The sequence below is a fragment of the Erpetoichthys calabaricus genome, chromosome 15 (genome assembly GCF_900747795.2).
Source record: "Erpetoichthys calabaricus chromosome 15, fErpCal1.3, whole genome shotgun sequence".
In the NCBI taxonomy this organism is placed as follows: domain Eukaryota; kingdom Metazoa; phylum Chordata; class Cladistia; order Polypteriformes; family Polypteridae; genus Erpetoichthys; species Erpetoichthys calabaricus.
Genome location: NC_041408.2, coordinates 61,973,603 through 61,995,110, shown reverse-complemented (window position 1 = coordinate 61,995,110; position 21,508 = coordinate 61,973,603). Strand labels below are relative to the sequence as shown.

Sequence of the window (21,508 nt, the reverse complement as noted above, 5' to 3'; positions counted from 1 at the left end):
GCTGCTATATTGCTGAACCTTAATTTCCATTAAAAATTACAGTAATTGGGAAGAAGGGAATAATACATTCTTTGTAAAATCTAAAATATCTCTCTAGTACTGAGATAAGTAACATTTAAGATGCCAGCTGTGACTAAGATGTGTTGCTCACATTAATATAAACAGCTAAATTTTGTGTGTGTGTGTAAAGATATTTAGTTTTTCTTCTCACCGTGACATTGGTTACTATTATGTTATTGGAAATTCTCACTTTTTAACTGCAAACTCAGTTAGGATCCCTTGATCAGTCCTAATGAAGGATTTTTTTACAGTAGGATGCACCCCTTCACTTTCTGAATCTCCACTTTCCATGACAGGATTGCAGGGACCTAAAGCCAAACTCAGCAAAAATTAATGTAAATTAAGGAACCAAATCGTCACAGAGCACACTTGAGCACACACAATCTCACTTACACCAGGCCAATATAGAGTCTCACATAATTTAACAAGGCTTTAGTGAAGTGAACCTGTAACAAAATGATCAACTGCAGATATCGACTTGAACCAAATTTGTTCTTCAGCTCAAAAGGTTATGGGACTTGATTTTGATTTCTCCTTGCTTTGTATCCCAGAGGAGAAACAACTCAGTAAAGGGCATCAAATAAACTCTGTTACACAAAAATAGATGTCTGTTGAAAACAGAAAAGAGAAAGAAACTGACGCCCCAGCTGGAAAACAGAAAAATCAGATTTGAACCCACATCAGTGGAACCAGGACAGACAATTCAAACTTTGGTGTGATAATAAAGGATAAATGGAAAAAAAATCTACGCTGTTAAAAATAATGGTTCTTTAATAGCACTTAATTGAGTTGTATAGTTCCTTGTAGAATCATTGTTTCACAAAGAACCATTTAATTCAGTGGCGGGTTCAATGCATATTAAATTGGTGCACTGGGCTTTTAAAAGGTTTCTGATATGTGCGCAATATAGAAATTTTCAACGTAGGGTAGGCTACCTTGCAAAACATGAACAGATCATGAAACCTGAACCTAGCCTGTGTGAGAGTTTGCACCAAAAGTCCTGTATTCCACAGATCTGTTATCATCTATTATGGTTATTTTTATGGAGCCTATTAGGTTCTTTCCGGAACCATCATATGGATGTTTTTTGTGGGAAGCAAAAATTGCTCCCCTATGGCATCGCTCTGAAGAACCTTTTTTTTTTTTGTTTTTTTAAGAGTGTAAGTGGCTAAACATCCTTGCATGGAGTTGAAAAATATTGTATATTATTCTGGCGCCACTGAATATCAACTTATTGGCTGTGGCTGTAAAACCATCTTACAAGATACAGTACACACTGTGTGTCCATTATATTATTAACTGCTCATCTCCAAACTATTCACAATTACAGCCTAAATCAAATCCTGTCATTTTTAAGGTCATGTATATTTTTTACCATTGTTTTTCTTAAATCATTTAATCATATAACAAGCCTATAACTTTATAATGTATCTATAATTCTGATGCTTGGCCTGTATAACCATTTTTCATTTACTAACACTTTATAAAAAAAATATACTACCTCAGTCTATAAAATTAGCAATTAAAGATCTAAATCTTGACTTTTTTCCATAAAAAGCACTGCAACAGCTTTTTGAACCTGCTATACAAAACTTACAAGATTCTAATGATAGCTGCTCAATTTTTTTACTAAATCAGAAGTCAATACTTGTGGCATATGGCACTGAATCTAACATTTCCGAAATGCACTGGCCTGTGTGCAAATGACCACTAGTTAACAGCTGCATAAGCCCTGAAAAAATTGGAACATTTTGCTCCAGGTAAAGTAATAGGACAATTATGTAAAAGAATCAGCAATGTGGGTGATGCATCTGTTGCAGAAAGTGACACCAGTATATCTAGCATAGCAGAACGCAACGACTTTTCAGTGTGTTTATGAAGGTGAGGTGCATCACAGACCAAGAAGGCCGCTTTACTGAACAAAGGTCAGGCGCTGCAGCGTCCGTAGAACTACAATCAGGTGCTTTTTCTTCTCTCATTAAAATGTTTATCCATTTTATAAATTTGTGAATACACCAACTTGACCAACATTGAAGACCCGTTCAAGTACGATAAACTTCATGAAGTCAGAATTGTTCACACTTGATAACAAACCCGTAGGACTTCACAGGACAATGCAATGCCTATTAAATAATTGCACATCGCAGAGGCGTTAGAATGAAATATGCGCCATACACAGTAACCGATCACCAGGATGCGGTAACCCCCATCCCTACAACGCGAATACACATACAGCGTGTATATACATTCCTAACTTTTTAATATCATCTCTTTTATCATACGTTGATAACAAAACGACTAATCTTCGTCGTTTCAGCCGCAGGAACCCACCGTGATGCTGCGCACGGGTGATGCGGAGCGAGCGGCTAGCGTTAGCCGCCGTCGCGGCCGACGACGGTGTCAAAGCTGCGCGCTGCTTCGCTTCGGACTGCTTACCTTGGTCACTGCGACGAGCGTAAGGCGACGATCCTTCCCGTGACAGCCTGAGTCCGTCATCTGGAGTTTTGCGTTTCTTCGACATTGAATGCGTCCGATAACGCGGGGCTTGGAAAAAAACAGGTATTTTTAGGCGAAGGTTAAGATACCGGCTGCCGGGGAAAAAGGAGAGACTTTCAAGTGGCTGAAGAGCAAATAAGTAGGCAGGGACTAGAAGAGAAATCCTAACAAATCACAACCCCATCAATTCAGCCCTTTCGTTCTCTTCTCGCTTCTTTCCTGACGTTAACTCCCTGAAACGATCGAGGCGAAGAAAAAGGGCGCAAAAAGTTGCTGGGCGCTCAGATTCCAGGCAAGAGCGTCAGATGCTCATACATGTAGCATCTCGGCCGCGCCTAGACACTTTTTAAATATTCTGTTATACTGATGGTTTTGTGGCTGGGGTAAAAGGGAGGGGGGCAAAGCAAATATTGTGATAATAGTGGGTGAGAGAGAAAAAAATATTCTCCGCAATATAAATGAGCTTCAAATCACGTGTACCGAAGATTATTCCTCGTTTGTATTTGATCATCGGGGCAACGTGCAAAGCAAGGCAAGCGTTAGGATCCGCAGAAGAGGCGAGGGCACAAGGGTCGCTGGCATCGTTTTAATCGCCAACAGGAGCGGTGTCATTATTTGTGCGCGGCTGGCACCGAGTCAACAGGCAAGCCGACAGGTGATAAGCAAAGGTGCGAGCGCGGGCAGACATTTTTGCGAGACAGTGGTTCTGCCCGGAGACCCATTAAACTGGTTCTTTTTTGGAGGAAAAAAAAAGAATGAAGACTTTAGCAATAGGTAGATGTAACATAAACATAATAAGACGTCGGTAGCTGCAAATCAGATGAGCGAGGGGGGGGGGGGGGGGGGGGGGCAGGAAACAAATCCAGTTCAGATGACAGCTGTCAGCATCTGTAGAGTTCCGCCGCGTCCGTTCAGCTCACCTTAATAACTAGTAGATAAGAGTACTGGTGTGGAAGTCTAAATCCTTCTAATCGCCTCATCCCCCAGCCGCGTTAAAAGCTCTCCAGTTATTCCTGCTAATAAGTGTCTCGTCAGGAAACTTCGTAGTCCAGCTGTTAAGGAGACACGAAACAGCCAAATGGGCATTTCTAAACATCTGGCTGTGATTGTGCAGCTTTTTTGAAGCGTCGTCGCGGCTGCGGATTTTCAAGCAGAGCGCGGATTGTGCCTGTGGTGACAGCCCTGGTCCAAGTTAAGAGTTTGCTGTAAATAAGGGGTTTAACAGCACTTGGGCACATCTCACGTTCAGAAGGAGGCGATGACGTTAGCAGCTGCGCTGCCAGGGCTGCGATTCAGATTCATTGAAATGATAGCGCAGCCCATCCTACGCAAGCAGCTTGGACCTTTATCAATAAGCTCGAGCCCGCTGGGCAAAGGAAATTAGCCACTCACATAAGCACAGTCACACACACGAACACACACATGCAAATACGCACATAAACCACTGGGACGAAGGGGCGGCATCGGATTTTTTTAGACCTTTTTCCCTCTATAATGGCACTTTTCAGTTTAAAACAATGAATGAATGAATGAATGTTACGATGATCATTATGAATTAATTCTATAATTTTAGTTGCCATAAACTGAAATTAAATAATAATTCTTCAGGAAGGTGCTTTATTATCTATTAAACACCTCTACATTTTTAATGAATACATCGGCATCTGAAAGATAAGACGAAATGGCTAAGTTACCACCTGAGTTGCATACAGTATTTGTTTACTGTCACGAGTTTAATAAAGAAAATGATCCACATTTTATTACAAAATGGCAAATCGCTTAAAATGATATGTACCGTGTATGTATGTGCGGAGATAGATAGATAGATAGATAGATAGATAGATAGATAGATAGATAGATAGATAGATAGATAGATAGATAGATAGATAGATAGATAGATAGATAGATAGATAGATAGATAGATAGATAGATAGATTTCATCATATCGTATATAATACCTGTCTGTCAATCTACCCATCTACGCCTGGGTGTATTTGGTTCTTTTCCATTCTCATGACTTGAGGCTTTGCTAACCTGGCGCTCAACTGCCTTAACTAGTAGAAGGGGCGGAGACAGTGCAATAGTTCTTTGCCACAAGGGGGGCGTGTCTGAAAGCAGTTAAAAAGGCCATGGACCGAATCTGGTTTGGCTGCTATCATGCCGCACACCTTAACATAACATACAGTACAAGTGTAGGTCAAGGTCGCGAGTCCGGAGCCTATTCCAGCAATATTGGACGCGAGACAGGAGTTAAAACTGTATTTGAGCCACTGCCCTCCCGTGTGCACTAACACGCACATCTTCGGTCAGTCAGATGAAAACCGGAGTTCCCGATGAAAAAAACTGGGTAACTCCTAGGAGACTGTGCAACCACAGAAACTGTGAGTGAAACATCCAATGCATTTGATTTCTTTATTAATAAGCAGGTGAATTTGAAGAAAACATTTTTTTTCTTTAGGCAGTGATATTTCAGGTATAGATGATTGACGAAGAATATAGTTTTCAGGCAGTGGTGCTGGTTATTTTTACAGAATTTAAAGTTGTTTAATATCTGAGTCACATATTTGTGGTCTTACTATGTATTACTTACTGGAGCAGATTTATGCATTTATCCATTTCCTAAAACAGTGTCATCCAGAGCCAAAACCCTCCTGGTAAGAAAAGGTAAAAGAACTGCTAATCTGGGGGGAAACCCATTCTGAAACACATTTGAGCAACAGTTCCACCCATTTCCTGTATTTACTTCATCTATAGTAAATTTAGAGTTTAGAGTTAGAAGCCATCAGGCTCCAGAAGAGAAAACCAGCCCTTGACGTGGAGCTAACCCACTGAAGAGTACACTCATGCATATATCCACCATATTGTACAAGGTCAGTTTAATTTTCATAGTTAATCTAATATGCACATCTTTGGCATGAGAACGGAAAGAGTAAGACCCAAAGAAAGTAAGCACAGACCAGGAACTGAAGGTCCTTGGAGTTGTGAGGTTGCACCACTAAATGCTACGTGACATTTGTGCCTAGAAAGCATACTGAAGCCAAAAATGTACAAATTATGTTTTGAATTTTGCACTCATTTAAAAAGATGGTTGCAATAAAACCATTAACCTCTGTGGCACACCAGAATCAGGGCTGCCAATCCTTGGATTATAGTACCCCAGTGCCAATTGCTACAAAAAGGCAATATACAATGGATCGAGACAGAAAGGCCTATAAAATTTAAGAAAGCAGTTCTCATGTTGACTATGAGCATCTAAAATGGTATCAAAGGCATTCTCTCATTTGCATAAAATATTTGATTCATACAGTGAAGAAACAGTAAGGCAAGGACATTTCTGCAGAGAACTTAAATGTCTTCAGTTTTAAAGTCTAGAATTTTCTTTCCTTCTCAGCAGTACTCCATGCTCTGTGGTGACTTATCTGTTTTCATACTACATACAACAGCCTTACAAAATGTCATGTATTTTTAGACCACTATATTTCATCCTATATTGAGAACATTAGGGCGAATAAGTAAAAACTACTAGACTTGTAAAGCAAAAAAATATAATTAATATAGGACTGAAATTAAGAACTTAACGAAAATGGCTCTCTTGAGCTAACAAAGCCAACAATTTTCAAATTTTAAAAATTTGAGAGGGATCGAGGAAAAGTAAAGGCAAGATAACAACACAGCGCATTACAAGTTAACTGCTGAATGTGTTAAACTCATGAAGAGATCAATATAAAAAATATGCTATTTTACTCACCTCCATGGAAAAACTCCTGAAGCCCAAAACCAATCACTCACCTCTTCTAGATGAGACTTAATCAAAAGGCCAATCTTTACTTTACAAACCAAGTTTCTGTGGTGCACACTATCTGAAGGTGCCTTTTAAATACAGGACTCCAGTGGAAAAGTTTATACACATTTTTTACATTTGGAACAAGGGAAAGTTTTTTTTATTAGATCAGATATGTCATTGATCCGCAAGGGAAATACTCAATTGCATGCCGCAGCAAAACAAATAATATAAAAATGTAAAATACACAGATGTTAACTCAAATTACAAAATAAGATAATAGAATGAAAACATATAATACAATAAATATTATGATAAGAATGACTATTACATTGAAGTTTAGCCTCTGGCTTTAGTAAAGGAAGAGATGTCAGAAGGAAGCATTGAATTACCTAATGCCACCAGGCAGAAAAGATCCCCAGAGAAATACGTCTGTTTCTACAACAGTCTCCAGTGTCCAGAGTCACTTCTGTGATCGAGTTGACTTTATTGATAAGTTATCCAGGTGTTTTGCACCACCTGAACTCAGTTTGCTTCCTCAGGAAACCATCGCCTATAACAACACACTAAGTCCAAAAGACTGGTAAAACATTTCTAGCAGACTGTTACAAATGTCAAAAGACGTGAGTTTCCTCAGAAAATACAGTCTACTCTGGCACTTCTTGGTACAGTGTCATTGTGTTGTCAGACCAGTCCAGTTTACTGTTCATATGGGCCCCCAAATACTTGTAGTTCTATTCCACCTCCATTTTTTTCTCCCCTTGATGATGACTGGTCTCAGGGGTTCCTTAACTTGCTGGAAATCCACTCCTATATCATTTGTCTTGTTAATATTGTGGTGACCCCACTCCACAAAACAAAGTCCTATAATCCGACTCATCTCCATTATCAATACAATCAATGACAGAGTAGTCATCTGAGAACTGTTGTAGTTGGCAAGACACTTGTACCCCTGATCAGGATACTTTATACTTATATAAAAGTGTAATGTGTAAACCACATAGCCCCACTGCCTTAACCACAACTTTAGTCTATAGCTTTTTAATATGTTTTTTTCCACTTTATTACTGCATTGTACAGATTACAGAAGTACTACTTAGTAGCTTCATCCTCTTGCCCTAAATTTGGCTGGGTTATTTGATTATTTTGCTTACACCCACCATTTCTTTCTTCCACATTGCAGCTAGAAGATACATATTTGACCAAAGCTGAAATTTAGAATCTTTAACTTAAGCCACAAATTAATAATCTATTTTCAAGTTAAAAACTATTCATGTTTCGGGTATATTATTTGAAATTAACATTCCATATTGAAGACACTAATAGGTGAAGAAGACAAAGAAAAGATTTTAAGGGAGACAGGTAACAAAACACAGGATCTCATTGAGGAACAAGTTTAATAGAAACTTAAAGAATGGAAAAACTTCATCAATGATATTAAAGACTGACAGTCTGTTCCCATAATTGAAAATAACTAGAGTGGTAGAGCAACAAATACTCCTTTCAAGGCATGAGCAAGTATGGTTGACACTGACTGCCACTGGTTACCGTTGGTCTCTTCCTAACCAATCATGTCTCATATACATCTTGAGACTCTTTTTGTAAGTCCCCTACTTTATCATCTCACATGTTATTACTGGATATCACATTGGTAAAACACTGCTGTTTCAGAGATTCAGCATCCTGGGTCTGGAACCTGCACCCAGTTTTCAGTTGTGTTGAGCTAACTCATTCTATCTATGTCTTTGGGAGCTTTTCTCCAAGTACAGTGCTCTGGATATTCCTACACAGTCTTATGGTATATGTGTTAAGTTGGTTAGCAATTCCAAACTGGCTTTGTGTAGGTGAGTGAATCTTGACATGGAATGGCGCCCCTTCCGGGGATGATTTTTGCCTTTCAGTCAATGCTGCTGAAAGAGGCTAACAGCCCCTTGGGTACCTAAATTGCATTAAGTGGGTCTGAAAATATTTTTGTTAGAAAACATTATTTTTGTAATACCAGAATCACACTGTTAACCTGGAAATGTAAGAAGACAGTTAAATTAGGTATTATCACTTTAATATGAATAATATTCTCAAACTTGTATGATCCAATTCAGAGTCATAGGGGAATAGGACCTACAGAAAACAAAAGTGGATGTAATATAGGAGTAGGACACTAGTACATAACAGGACCCATTCACACAACACTTGACTTAACTTGAATTACCAATTAGCCTAACATGCACGTGTTTGGTGATGTGAGAAGGAGGTCAGAGTACCTGAGGGAAACTCAGACAGACATGGGGATAAGAGGTGAATCCAGGGTGCTGGATCTGTGAGGCAGCAGTACTAGCCACTGCTTTACCATGTTGTCCAACAACTATACTTTTAAAAAGGAAGATGCCAAAGTGGATCTTTAGTGGAGAACAATCCACATGAGGGGTCCGGAAAAACTTATATTTATTTATATTCATAACATGCTCCATAAATAACATTAATAGATGGTAACAGATTTGTGAAATATTAATGAGTTCCTGATTCTAAATGGACTCTTGCTGCATACTATAGTACAGGTTAAGTCCAAGTTATCTTGATCTGTTGTATCTTGCTATAACTACACAATAAAGATTTCTGTATTGCTCACATATTAGAACCTTTCTGAAGTCCAAACAACCAACTTCATACACAAAGAACTTTTACCAGAATTAAAAGGTTCTTTGTCAATCAATGGCTCTACAACAGACCAGTAAAGTGCCATTAAAAAAATTACTCTTGAAAATGTACATCTTATACATATGAATGAATGAATGAATGAATGAATGAATTTATTATTTCCTTTATGCTTATTCTGATTATAATAACACAGAAACACAGGGATGGCTAATTTTACTTTTCTTAGCCTATTTTTTATTTTATGGTGCACAAGTTGCTGTGAATGGATTGTTTTGTTGTCTGGATGTCTTTGTGTTATTAACACCAAAATGCATTTGTGGAGTGTTTCTATTCATTCATTTTCAGTTAACCGGCGCCTTCTCCCTGTAAACAGTGGCCCTCTGGATGCCGAACTGTTTATTTCTTGCTGTGCTTCATCTCCGGTTCCATTACTTGCTTTACACAATTTTCCACTTACGACTAAATAGGAAGCAGGGTCCCAAATGTTAAATGTATTCATATTTGTCTGTGTTTCATAAGATGGCATGCCTGATGGGCTCTCTGTGGGTGTAAGTATGGCATTCCAATGTGTTGTATGGAAGAAAACATTAACCCTTTCAGCCAGGAGAATGCTGTGATTTTTTTACTAAGGTGTAGTTTTGATGTAATAAGGGCAGGGAGTGAAATTGTTGAAAGTGCTTTGGCTTTTGCAGCCAAATGAAATGTATTCACTCAGCCTGTGCTATTTATAATAATCATTTGTCTGTAAATTAAGGAATTCTTTAGAAATTATCCAATGTTTTCTGTCAAAATTATTGGCATGAGCTGCTATTTCTAAGAAGGTAGAAAGGTTTACACAAGTCACAGGCAGAATGCCAAATGTTTGAGTGTCCACAGGCATCCATTCTTTAGCTTCAGAAGAAATGTGCACAGCTTATGAAGAGAATGAAAGAACAAGATGTCTAAATGAAGGTATCAGGGAAAAAGCACAAATGATAGATTGGAATTTTAAATTCTGAAATGGGTCTAAATCAACAGGGGATATAACCAAAGTAAAGAAATTTCAGTCACTATGAATATGAAACCAAAGATGGATTATTGAGAAAAGAAATCTGTGTTCAATAAGACCCAAGTCTTTTAAATGATTACCATGTGCAGAAAGTACAGATCTACATAATATTTTGAGTTTTCATGGTAATTGTATACAATTGCCATGTTTAATATGGTTGCCTGGTCTTTTTTTCACAGATTAGTTTCTGCCGATGACGTGCGGAGTATTTTCTCTAGGCAAACATGAGCCCCCCACCCCCTCTCTCTCTCTCTGTGCCATTCACTGCAGTCGCTGACGTCAGAGCAGTTTGCGTCAATGCTCCTGCTTTGACAGAAGGAGCTTTTTTTTTTTCAATGGGAGCCAAATGGGATTATAAAAAAATGCAGACCCTTCAGGCAGCTCCTTGCTGACACAAAAAGCTATTTTTTTCATGATATATAAGAGAGAGAAAAAAAAACTCCAAGCAGTATATTAATATCTGTTACTAAGGAAAAGCAAATGAGGGACTGCCTTGGTATTTCAATGTCAATGTCAATGCACTATACATTCTAAAGCTTAAGTAGATATGTTTGTTGCATTTATACCCACAAAACAGAAGGACATACAGTATTAGACTTATAACAAGTTTCTTATTATTTAGTCAAACATAATAAAATAAAACACTGATTTTTTTCCGGAACAAATTACATATGCATGACCAATAACTTGTAAATATAGACCAACAAAACTATTACCATCCAGAGGTCAATTTCCCATGCAAAATATAACATTCAAATGTGTAGACCTGACAGTCTCCATGTAGCTATGAGGAACTGGCATCCTGTCCAGAATTGGTTCTTGTACTGTCCAGTTATATTAGGAGACCTAATTGAGGTCTTCACAATCCTTGAAGGCATCAGTAATGTGGATCCAACAGATTTCTTTTATCTAATTAGTAAATTGCGTACTCAAAGACACCTGTGAAAATTTAGGGAAAGTGTATTTAAGAGTGAAGCCAGGAAGCACTTCCTTAAACAAAAAGTGCTGGGAATTTCAAAGAAACTGCTGAGTTATGCAACTAAAGCAGAAACTTTGACAGCCTTTAAGATATGTGTGAAAATGATATTGGGGCATCTTAGCTAAAACCAAGCAAGCTTAATGGACTGAATAGTCTCATTTTTCAAATGTGTTATGTTTTTATGTTGTTATATTGGGATAGGCTCTGACTCCCTGTCTATCAGGGAATGAATGGATGGAGATTCTAAATGATGTTGTTTGGGGTTAGTGTGTACGAGCTTGTCCTCATCTCTAGTAGTGAATCCAATTCAAGTATAACTGTACCCTGTCCCAAAGGTGGTTGTTTGTAATGGCTGATCTATGATTCAAACCTTACGTCACAATGTGGACTTTTATGAGTAGTCATATTGGGCTGAGCTTTTTTTTTTTTGTTTCTCCCTGTGTTGTTGCCATTTTTGTTCTGCAGCACTCCCTTTTGGATCAGCATTGAGCAATTTTCTTTCCATTTTAGCAGCAGTGGCTTTGCACAGCATAATGCAGTGAACAAGGCACTGGACTTTAAACCAGCTGGTTCAAATTTCATTGCTGCATCACCGTGTGACCCTGATTGACCTTGACTTACCTGTGCTTCTTCTGTAAAAAATAATATCTGTAAATAACTGTAATGTATCCTGACATTGTAGGTCACCTTGGATAAATGTGTTAGCTAAAATATGATTTTTATGCTTTTAACAAGCTTGCTGTCACTCTTTCACTTGGACTTACTCTACATGATCTGCTTTGGAAGACTGGAAGAAAATGGTTTCTCCACCTCCAGTTGATACCTCATGATGGTTATGGTGATGTTGACCAAGTTTACTTTCTCTAGAATAATGGTGTTAGAGAACTTGTCTTCCCAAATCATCTTTAAAGTATTTTAAAGGCATCCCTTATTGTATATGACTGTCACTTTGATATACCTAGTATAAGATGTCACATGTTGGAGCCATACAGCAATGTAAAAAGATGTCTTCTTGACATCCAAGATGATTTGTCCATACTGGGATATATCAATCCTCAAAACTCTCTTCCTAAGACTAGAAAAATTCCCTCTTGTCGATGATATTGCTTCTGGCATTGGAATTGCAGCAGACATTCTAGAGATATCACCACACTTGTACAAAATTCATATCAGGGCAATATGTGTGTCAAGTCTTTAGGAGGGAGCACTCCTGATCACAATATTCTGTCATTGTCACTGCTTTTTGACTAGGGCAGCACGGTGGCACAGTGGTAGCGCTGCTGCCTCACAGTAAGGAGACCTGGGTTCGCTTCCAGGGTCCTCCCTGCGTGGAGTTTGCATGTTCTCCCCGTGTCTGCATGGGTTTCCTCCGGGCGCTCCGGTTTCCTCCCACAGTCTAAAGACATGCAGGTTAGGTGGATTGGCGATTCTAAATTGGCCCTAGTGTGTGCTTGGTGTGTGGGTGTGTTTGTGTGTGTCCTGCAGTGGGTTGGCACTCTGCCCGGGATTGGTTCCTGCCTTGCGCCCTGTGTTGGCTGGGATTGTCTCCAGCAGACCCCCATGACCTTGTGTTTGGATTCAGCGGGTTGGAAAATGGATGGATGGGGTGGCACGGTGGCACAGTGGTAGCGCTACTGCCTCGCAGTTAGGAGACCCGGGTTCGCTTCCTGGGTCCTCCCTGCGTGGAGTTTGCATGCTCTCCCCGTGTCTGCGTGGGTTTTCTCCGGGCGCTCCGGTTTCCTCCCAGAGTCCAAAGACATGCAGGTTAGGTGGATTGGCGATTCTAAATTGGTCCTAGTGTGTGCTTGGTGCGTGGGTGTGTTTGTGTGTGTCCTGCGGTGGGTTGGCACCCTGCCCGGGATTGGTTCCTGCCTTGTGCCCTGTGTTGGCTGGGATTGGCTCCAGCAGACCCCTGTGACCCTGTGTTCGGATTCAGCGGGTTTTAAAATGGATGGATGGATGGATGGATTTCTAGATTATATGTAAACACGTATAAGACAGACAGATATAAACACTGGTATTAAAAAAAAAAATGAAATAAATTCTGCTTTAATTAAAACAGTCCATGAAAATTATGTTGCCCATCACAACTCCCTCAGTTCCCAGCATGAAATTAAAGTCTTCTCCTTGCCTGAATTGCATACTCTTAACTCATTGTTCTCCTCCACAGTTGTGCTGCCCTGAACTGAAATAAGTTGGATGAGGACAAACAAAAAAAAGTTATTGTAAATGATAAAAAAGAGAGTTAGTTCATGGCATTAAAGCTGGATTGATGCAGCTCAGACATTTTCCAGATGGTGAATAGACAGCTGGAAGATTTGTATTGTATTCACACAACCTTACATATAAGTTACTTTAGTATCCAGCAAATCAGCAGGATAATAACAAAAATGTCTCTTAATAACACACTGTTTGAAATAATTTACCAACAAGCAGCAAACCTTCCAGCTCTCTAGAAAATGAAGTTAGTGCACCAGGAGAAGAAAACATGGTGCAGTGGCATTTATGAAATGAAACTTTTGGTGGGGCCATGTAGACCTGGGCAAAAGTCGTTGTTAAGAGCCTGAGAAGCCATGCAGAGGTTGTGTGCATGTTTGATTGTACGTGTGAGAGACAGAGTGAGAAACAAACACTTACAGAGCAGCACTTATGAGACTTGTTCTTTTGCTTAAATTTACTGGCCTGGGAACATGGGCACCTGCAGCCCCAGGAGGATCCTGGCTTGGATCGGCTCATACAGTTGTAGAAAGCAAGTGCAGATGGTGTGTTGCCTTTGACCCTAAGTGGACTGTGTGAGGAACTGCCAGCACCATGATTGTACAGACAGGGGAGGCAGCAAAAAAAGATAATTGGAGCCACATAGAAGGAGCTGTGGATGTTTGAAGTTAGAGCAAAAGCATTGGGGGGCAGCTAAGGAAGGTGACAGACCTCAATAAACCCTGCATGAGGAAGTTTGGGGGCACTGAGCTTCACAACTCTGTACTATTCTACCAGCTTCCAGTGGATGACAAAATGTCAGCTATATACTGTAATACCATAAAATCACATAAATAAAAATCTATCAACATATTGTCATACAGTACAGCTACCAAAGGACAGCATTAAAAGTTATCTCTACATCAACATCAAATAGACAATACTGAAAACAGAAAAGCAAATAAATATGTATAAATTTCTAATTTATGTTAAATGGGCAAACATCTCTAAATCTACCAAAAGCTTGCTCCACTAGCTTTTCTTCTCTCTTGGCAAAATATGTTTAGGAATGTCAAATTATGTTCTAGAAACCCTAACTACCAATTCATCCAACTCAAAATAACTCATAGACTTTAACCTACTCACCTTAAATGGTTTCTCATGGATCATTCTCCTGATTCACTTTGTCATTTGTGTTCCTTTGATTTCTCTGGCAATTTCCTCCATATGTTCTAATTTTTCCCTCCTGTATTCCCTTTCTAGTTGCAGATAAGCCAGTTTTACTCTACCTTTCTGTCTATAAACGCCAGTCCTGTTCCTCAAACTATACTTTCATTGGATCTGTCAAAGCCTTCTCTCACCTCTCACAAATGTGAGCCGCTCTTTCTTGAAACTATACCATCAAAATTACTTTTAGCCTCTCGATGGAAATCTCCCAAGCTTCTTTCTTTTGACAATTGGCCATTTTTATTTTTTCCATCTAATTCTTTTGAAACTGTCTACATCTCTTAATACATCATCATTAGGCTCCATTGAGAATTTCCCTACTTCAGTTCCAACAATAAAAACTTTACTATTTGATGCCCACCAACAACATAATTATATCACACTTAAATTTATTTGGTGGTGTGCTTGGTGCTTTTGTTACCTAATTAATTTCCTCATCTTCATCTATGCATTTTTTTAACTTTGACTCTGCTGCTAGGGTCTATTGAGAGTTGGGTGATATGTGTGGTGGCTTTGTGCCAAGTGTATTTATTGGGCATTGTCTGTGGTATATAGTATTTCCCTTTTTTTACCTTCAATTCCTTGAATCAATAAAAATTGGTCACAAGAAATGGACAAAGTGCTAAACTGCACTGTATCTGCAGTAAATAATCAGTGTGATTTATAATAATGATAGCAACTACCCCAAAACAGTGAGATGTACAAGTTATTGCTCTCTTTACAATGCATCACAAATAAAATCAGCCAATGGGTCACTATAAAGGGCTCTAGCTTTCAAGCCCCAAGGCAGGACTGAAAAGTTTAGGTTGAACAGGCGTATACCTGAGCAAAAGAATGTCCAGAACACTGCAGGGTCAAAGAGCCTGTCTGTACAATCCAGTAACAGGCTGATGTCATGAGGAACAAAGAAAATTTCACATTCTCCAAAAGAAAATATTTTTCTAGGCAAGAAATTAAATTGAGAATACCATTGAAAACTGAAAAAAACAAATATATGTAAGTCGTGTTTGTTGTAAATGTTCTAACAATGCATTAATTTATTAAGTTTAATATACTAATTATTTTTTGCACAACAGCTGCTGGGAGTGGGCGGTCCCCATTAGCCCTTAATAGAGAGAAGCCACTGGAATGGTGTAAGATATAGCAAAACTGAAAATATGACAACCTAAAACATTTTATTTCTGCCAAATTTCACACAGCTTTGTTTTTCTATTTTGACAGAGTTCTGGTTTAATCAGTACATAGGAATACAACATGAAAGTAAAAAAAACACCACTAAACATAGCAGCTCTAGGAGCTGTGCAGATAATAACGATGAAGTACATCCTGGGACTGAAGTGCATGTCTTCCACAAACAGGCTGAGAGAATCAAACCTGTTTAGTCTTAAGAAGTGAAGTTTGTGTGTAGAATAAATGTAGGTCTTTAAAATTCACCATTGTATCAACAAATTTAACCCAAAAGAATGTTTTAATTTAAATGGTGAATTATATACTTCAAGATAATGGTGGAGATTAAGAGAAAGTGCATTTAATACTGAAGCCAGGAAGCACTTTTTCACACAAAGGGTCTTGGCAATCTAGAATACACCAAAGGGCCATGTAGTTAATAATGTGACAACTTAGCTATCAGCCAACTACATGGCGTCTGATGGACTGAGTGGTCTCCACTTGCAAGTGAAACCTATTATGTTCGCAAGAAAAAAAAAATGGGTATCAACATCTTTAGAGCATGACATTTAAAAATAACATGTAATTCTCAAACCTGCTTAATTTTATTTGGGGTTGTGGATGACTAAGGAACATCCTGGCAAGGCACAATGTATGAAACAGTCCTGGGGAGGGCACCAGTCCATTCCAAAATACCCACACTTTCACAGTGTCAACGCAGAGTTGCCAGTTGACCTATCCAGATTGTCTTTCAGAAAGTTGTAGATAAACCAGAATATCCGGACAAAACCTTAGGTAATGGCCCGGTACAGAAAGCTCAGAATGCATGTGACAGCAGTGCTATGACTCCCAGTGACCCTGAAATGGATTAAGCGGGTTTGAGAATATTACATCGTATTAATATATAATGATAATTGGGGTTTCTTTGGCATTTTGACATTGATTGTGAATGTACAGTATGTATGTTGTATTTGAATATTAAATTATGATGAGCACTGCAAATATAACTATGTTTAAGCTTTATAGTGGACCTCAGTATTTTAAACAATTTAATCTGACTTCCTTCAGGACATTGTGGGATCAATGTAAGTAAAATCCCTAGTTCACAGCCATTTAATGAATATAATATATTGAACCAAACTAATCCAGATTATGACAGACTAATGTATAAATCTTAACATTTCAGTAAAAAGGCAAAACTGCAGATGTTTTTAAAAGAAGGCCTTAAACACAGATTATCTACAGATGATGTACAGGTGCATTCAAGCATTTACTGTGAAAAATAATCCATCCATTCATTTTATAATTTGCTTTACTCAGTACAAGGTCACTGAGCAAGCATGCATTGGCAGAAACTAGAGCAACAAGTGAATTATTTGCATTTTGCAGATCTGTGCAGCATTCAAAGTATACAAAACAAAATTTAGATGCATGCAGATAAGCAACACAAGTACTATACAAAGCAACTTCTCCATGTTTGTTATGTTGGAATATGATTTTCTTTTGTGAAAGTTGACAAATCAGTGAATGAGACGCTGTAATGAGCAGGATCCAGTAAGGAAAAGGCTACGTAATAAGAATGAACAAATCAGAGCATGATTACAGTTTTTACAAATCCACCCTGCAATGCTGAGCAGCTATTTTTAGAACTATACAGATCTGGAGGTCATTTTCATTAATGAGGGATAAAAACGTTGTGGTAGTGCGAACAAATGGAGAAAACTGAGACGAATGTCTGTGTTTTTAAACAAAAAAATATAATTGTATGGATGTAGCCTTAGAGTCAGTAATTAAATTAACTTGTACATCATTGTGACATGGAAGGAAAGTCAACATACTTAAGGAAAAACACACACAGGCAGAGGAAGAACATGCAAACTTCACTACTGGCACAGCTTTAGCCTTTGTATTGGGCTGGAGCTTTAAAAAACTGCACTATTGTGTTGCCTGTAAAATAATATAATGGATTTTTCATATTAGATACAAACATGTTAGGATTTTGATGTGAGTTGTTTACTTCATTTTGTTTTACTTTTGGAACAATTTACATTTTTATTTGCATTCCCTACAAATCTTACGGTTTTTATCATCATCTGTTGTGTATTTTTTCTTATGTGTGCTACCATTTTTCTGAGGTTGTATGCATTGGAGCTGCCACTTTGTGTTTCTGATTCTGACAGTCATGATGCTGTGGTAAACACGATCATGTGCCATGTGACCCATGGCATCATGGTGGCCATGGTATAAAAGTTGGCTGTTCACACTGTAGAAGTGTTCAAACTTTAGAACCCTTATTGTGAAGACTCATGAACAGAACAAATACATAATGAGGAAACATTTCTTGTTTAGAATTTTAGTTTGTTTTGACTCACAACTTTGGTTAGCAATTTAGTTTTGCTGGCATTTAAGATATATCCCACGTAACAGACCCATACTCAGAGCACACCTTTCATTAATCCCTAAAAAATGTTTGCTCATCTCTGCCACTCTTCAAAATTCCCTTTTTATCTGAATGGATTTGCTCACTCTATACAAGTCAAAAATTACAGAAGAGATACTAGCTGTAGATGCATCACCAGTTCATTTCAGAGCACTTCACCCCCCATGGATTTGCAAGTTAATCTAACAGGAGGCGTTTTAGATGTGAGAATATAAAAGATTTTCTGAAGAATATCCACATGATTGTGGGGAGAATAGAAACATTACACCCAAAAGGTGTTGTAATCTATGATTGAACATCAGGTACTACTTACTGTGCCACTGTGCTGCCAGATGTCAGTCCCCATACCTGTCATTGTCTGCAGTGAATTATAATCATTTGTGTGCAACAATAACTTGTATAACTGGTCAGCACAAGCATACTGACAATGATAAATATACAATGACTTTAGAAACTATTCAGACCCCTTCTCTTTCTACACATTTTGTTATCTTGCAGCCTTTTCCCTCATCAAGCAACACTCAGTACCTCAACATGACAAAGTATAAACAAGATTTCTGAAACTTTTACAAATTAAAAAAAAAAAATGGAAATATCACATGGGCACATGTATTCAGACCGTTTACTCAGAAGTTCACTGAACCACCTTTGGCAGCAATTACTGCCAAGAGGCTTCTCAGGTTTGACATGACAAGCTTCACACACCTGGATTTGGGGGATTTTCTGCTATTCTTCTGTGTAGATCCTCTCAAGCTCTGTCAAGCTGGATTGAGACCATAAGTGGTGTGCTCTCCAGAGATGGGTTATCGATTGGGTTCAAATCTGGGCTCTGGCCGGACCACTCAAGAACATTCACAGAGTTGAATCTAAACCACTCCTGTGTTCAGTTTGTTTTGTGCTTAGGATCATTGTCCTATTGGATGGTGAACCTTCGGCCCAATATGAGGTCCAGATTACTCTGGAGCATGTTTTCATTAAGGATATTTGTGTACTTTGTCTGATCAGCTTTCCCTCACTCCTGTCTAGTCTTCCAGTCACTCCCACTGAAAAACAACCCCATGGTATGATGCTGCCATGATCATGCTTCACCCTTACAATGACTTTGCACAGGTGATGAACAGTGCTGGTTTCCTCCAGACATGACGCCAATCTTGGTTTCATCAGACAAGAAAAATGTCTCTCACAGTCTAAGAGCCCCTTTGGTGTCTTTTTGTAAACTCTAAGTGGGCTTTCATGTGTGTTTTAAGGAGGAAAGGCTTTTGTATGGCCACTCTGATATAAAGCCCAGCTTAGTGGAGTGTTGCAGTGATAGTTGTGCACAAATTCACATGCGTATTGCACTCTGGCAGGAGTTAAAGGGCTATGCAAAAACCACTAATAAATTAAGCAATTCAAAACCCTTCATCTTACCACTTACACCAACCCAGAAACTACCAACAACATGGCCGTGTTGATTTCATCAGCCTGAAATGTGATGAATCTGGTAGTCCAAAGATGAGGTCACAGGACATTGCACCGGTCAGCAAGAAAAGAAAAAGAACAACTACTAACCTCCCCCCATAAAAACTGTAAAAATCACAAACAGGACAAATAAAAACATTGAATAAAAAAAATTGTTTTCAAGTGCATTGTCCATTTGTGTAATTATCATATACATTTTTTTAATTTCCAGGTGGAAAGTTTCTGCCACTCTTCGCCTTGCATCCCACATTGTGCTCTTCCTGGCCTCAATGCCACTGCTCCATTTCACCATTTGTGATGTCTGGAACAGAAGGATGATGTCAAGCCTGAGACATCACACCCCACAGGTAAGCACATCTTTTAATAAATAATTATAAAAGAAAAGCTATAATTATTTTACTTATCAAAATGAACCCTGTGACTCAGCCTATTACAGCACTGTACCATGAAGCTATTGTATGAATTAAGTAAAGCTCAAATGATTAGTAAAGATAAAATAGGGGCGAGACACATCATAAATATGCCTTGCCTCTGTGTCTTTAAATGCACCAATCCTACTGGACATGGTGATGCCACCTTTCAGAAGTTAACATCTTTGGCAACCTACATAAACAGAATGTGGTAAACAACGATTAGGCAAGACTAAATAAATCTCTGATAGTACAGATTTCTCTAGTGTTAGGAATTAAATGATAACACAATAATGACATTGCTGTTTTTGGCATCCTCCTTGTCTTCCTTCCAAAACATGAAACATAAACGAAATACTATGAACTTCCTTCAGTACACTGGTGTCAATCTTTTTTAATTATTCCTCATATTTGTTCTTGAATACTGGCAAAATCTTTATTGTCATTTTCGTGGTAGTAACGAAACATACTATTAGGGGTAAACGTGTTTATCCTCAGTGTATTCTTCCTGTGGGTCTTAAAGAAGCTCATGACAAGCTGGACTGAGGTTCCATCAGGACTCCAAATATTGCAGGCTAGCAGTAAAGCAAATATACTAATCTTAATAAACTTTACATATTTAGGAGGAAACATTATGACCGTGAGAAACAGCTTAATGCTGCATGTCTAAAAGAGCAAACTTTGCAAAATAAATATAAGCAAACAGATTTGCCAGATGGATTGGGACAAGAGTAAACACTATGCTGGTGCGTCACAGAATGCAGTTGGAATAAATCATTTTTCAAAGGTAAGGAGAAAGCGTAGGCTTGTGAACAAACTAAATTCATAAAACATTAATGGTGGTTAATGACCTTTGAGAAAGTGTTACAAGGACACAAGGTTGGGTGGTTTTTATATCAAAAATTTAAATAAAGGCAACCAATGAGTAAAGGCATAATGCAGGAGTATATTTACTGTAGGATTTCAATTTACCATATACACTCATTCTGCAAGGTTATGATTATTTAAAGCCTAAAATGGCAAACAATCATTTTACAACAACATTTATTTATATAGCACATTTTCATATTAATGTGCTTTACATGATGAAGAAAGAGAAAAAAAGACAAGAATTAAGATAAGGGAACACTAATTAACACAGAATAAAAGTAAGGTCCGATGGCCAGGGAGGACAGAAAAAACAAAAAAAACACCAGACGGCTGGAGAAAAAAAAATCTGCAGGAGGCCACGAGACCACCCAGCCCCTCTAGGCATTCTACCTAACATAAATGATCTCAATCAGTCCTCATTGTATTCAGGGTTCACATGGAAGGACTTGATGATGACGGTCATGTGGACTTCTGGTCTTTAATCCAACAATGTAGGGACATCATGGTGCTTTGATTAGGTGGTGGTGGTGCAGATCGAAAGAGAACAGAAGAGAAAGTAAGGGTTAGTACGGATTCCAGATTTTAGGTGCATAACGGCAGAAGGCCGCCTCACCACTTCTTTTAAGTTTAGCTCTCGGAATAATAAGCAGTCACTCATTTGAAGATCTAAGGTTACGATTTGGAGTGTAAGATGAAAGACATTCTGGGATATAGGATG

At 38.5% G+C, this 21,508-nt stretch overlaps 2 protein-coding genes across 2 annotated transcripts in view; one reads left to right on the top strand and one right to left on the bottom strand.

Moving 5' to 3' along the window:
• The window catches only part of pde10a (phosphodiesterase 10A), a 357,319-nt gene extending 354,075 nt beyond the window's left edge, over positions 1–3,244 (bottom strand). Inside the window, exon 1 of the mRNA XM_051919349.1 lies at positions 2,497–3,244. Within this exon, the coding sequence (XP_051775309.1) occupies positions 2,497–2,581 (85 nt within the window). The 5' untranslated portion in view covers positions 2,582–3,244. The remainder of the gene's footprint in view (positions 1–2,496) is intronic.
• Positions 1–21,508, top strand: part of LOC114666111 (protein quaking) — a 1,435,209-nt gene that overhangs the window by 1,106,746 nt on the left and 306,955 nt on the right. The gene's annotated exons all lie outside the window — the stretch shown is intronic.